At 36.3% G+C, this 2,346-nt stretch overlaps 1 protein-coding gene across 1 annotated transcript in view; it reads left to right on the top strand.

Moving 5' to 3' along the window:
• Window positions 1-1,114, top strand: part of CCDC112 (coiled-coil domain containing 112) — a 25,854-nt gene extending 24,740 nt beyond the window's left edge. Inside the window, exon 7 of the mRNA XM_012659511.1 lies at window positions 623-1,114. Coding sequence (XP_012514965.1) covers window positions 623-1,114 — 492 coding nt within the window. The remainder of the gene's footprint in view (window positions 1-622) is intronic.
• Window positions 1,115-2,346: the final 1,232 nt, after the last annotated feature.

The following is a 2,346-nucleotide window of genomic DNA, read 5'->3' as shown; positions in this document are numbered from 1 at the left end:
GCCCTATTTTTTTATTCTTATGGAGCACTGTGTGCCAGGCATTAACTCATTTAATCTTCACAACAAGCCTATGCAAGAAGTACTGCCTGCCACTTTATAGACAAGCAAAATGAGGACAGAGAAGTTTGCCATGTACTCTTAGACCTGGTAAACGGCAAAGCCAAAGTTTGTTCCCAAATAGGTTTCACAGCTCTTTTTCTTTCAATTCCTCTTCTGATATTTAACCAAATAAAGATCACTCAGAGAGTATTCTAAGCCTAGAAAGAGAATTTGGAAGCAAAAGTGAAATAATTGGAGGAAAGGGATGTTGCCCATGAAGACAAAAGAAGCAGGTGAAGAGGAGGATGTTTCATGAGTTGCAGTCCTTGTGAGCCTGGGGATTAAGAGAGGAAGACGAAAGCCAAAAGAGTAATCCATTATTCAGAGTTTTAAAAGATACAGTAATTTTTTTAAAAACAGAAGTAGACAATTTCATTGGTTAAAAACAAAACTTAAAAACCTAAGCATCCAGCATCCTTCATCAGTTCTTTGTTTCCAGAAAGACAGAATTGAGGTTGTATTTTAAAATATTTTTGGTTATTAAAAAAAATTTTTCTCTTGCTGTCTTTTTTAAATCATTTAGTCAATTCAGAATTGGAAAACTAAAAAGCAGCAAAAAAAGGAGGAAATTTTCAAGTTAAAGGAAAAGGCAGACAACATACCCATGACTTTTCATAATAAACAAGAAAATAATCAAAAGCAAAAAGAGGAACAAAGAAAGAAACAGAAATTGGCAGTTGAAGCTTGGAAAAGACAGAAAAGAATAGAAATGTCAATGAAATATGCTTCCCAGTTAAAAGAAGAGGAAGAGAAAGAGAAGAAACAGCAGAAAGAGCGCCAACGCCAGTTTAAACTGAAATTATTACTAGAAAGTTATACGCAGCAGAAGAAGGAACAGGAAGAAATTTTGAGGCTTGAAAAAGAGATAAGGGAAAAGGCAGAAAAGGCAGAAAAAAGGAAAACTGCTGCTGATGAAATTTCCAGGTTTCAAGAAAGAGTGAGTAAATCTGTTTCCCAATTTTTAAATGCTAAACATGGAGATATTAACTTCCAGATTCAGTTCAGCAAAAATTGAATGCTTCCTATATATTGGACCTACACCTAGTATTAGTGTACCGAAATGGGTAATCCGTGCTCCCTAATTTCCAGTAGGTCTTAGTCTAGTGGAAAAGATACATGGAAGTAGGAGATTTCAGTATAACGTGGTAAATGCTGTGGTGATTGAGGTCCGGGCAGAGTACTTTAGGAGGTAGATATACAGGGAGGGATGCTTACCACGGCGGTGAGTGTCAGAGAGAACGAAATACTTGAGTCTTGAAGAAGAAGAAAGGGGAAGGAAAGGGGAGATCCTTCCTAGCAGAGGGAACAGCATGAATAGCAGATTGGAGGAGTGTAACAGTGTGGTTTTTGGGGGACACTATAACCACTTCAGTATTCTCAGGGCAAGAATCGGGGGAGATGGAAACCAGCAGGTGACGAGGGTGGAAATGGAAATGAAGCCACCAGCAAGGCTGAGTGTCTTGTCTTCCCTGCCAAATGTCTTTCCTGCCAAACTGGTTGGCTTTACCCCGTAGGTGATTTGCTTATTTGTTCATCTTTCCACCATAATGTAGGCTCCATGAGGACAGAGGTTTTGCGTTTTTTTCCTCCCTGTACCCTAGGATCAGGTGCATTGTAACTACTTGATGTATACTTAAAGGAATCAAGGTTATTGTTGGGTGGTTGGATTATAGGTGATTTTAAACAAATTTATACAAAAAAAATACTAATAAAGACAAGTGGAATTCAGTCCAAAAAGGATTAAACAAGACAAGGAAGGGGACTCTAAAATGAAAAAGGGTACAAATGATATATAATTTTTATGAATGTAACTGTTATGATTGTCATATGCATCAAATATATAGCAGCAACATTTGTAAAGCGAAAAATAAGGGAGATACAAAGAAAAATAATAGACAAAAACACATTAATAAGGGAAATTTTAGTTCATTTCTTTCAGTCCATGTATAAAAAATCTTCCTAAATAACAAAAATAGCCCATGCCTCCTCACTCCCCCATATGATAAGCAGGCCACATAATAAAGGACTTACAAAAAAGAAAACCCATAAAATAGAAAATGTAGGAGAGATCTAAAATCAGACATATCTGTATTGATGAGTGAAAATGGGCTTCACTCACCCATTAAAAGAAAAGGACTTTTAGATTGAACTTTAAAGAAAAATAAGAAATACCTGAAAGAAATTGATACAGAAAGGATGTGCACATGTTAACATTTTATATTCAGAGAAAATGAAGCCCTTAGCCTT

Source organism: Propithecus coquereli, unplaced genomic scaffold, assembly GCF_000956105.1.
Source record: "Propithecus coquereli isolate 6110/MARCELLA unplaced genomic scaffold, Pcoq_1.0 Scaffold62, whole genome shotgun sequence".
NCBI classification, from domain to species: Eukaryota; Metazoa; Chordata; class Mammalia; order Primates; family Indriidae; genus Propithecus; species Propithecus coquereli.
The sequence above is the reverse complement of the archived record's forward strand: the minus strand, read 5'-3'. Positions and strand labels throughout refer to the sequence as shown.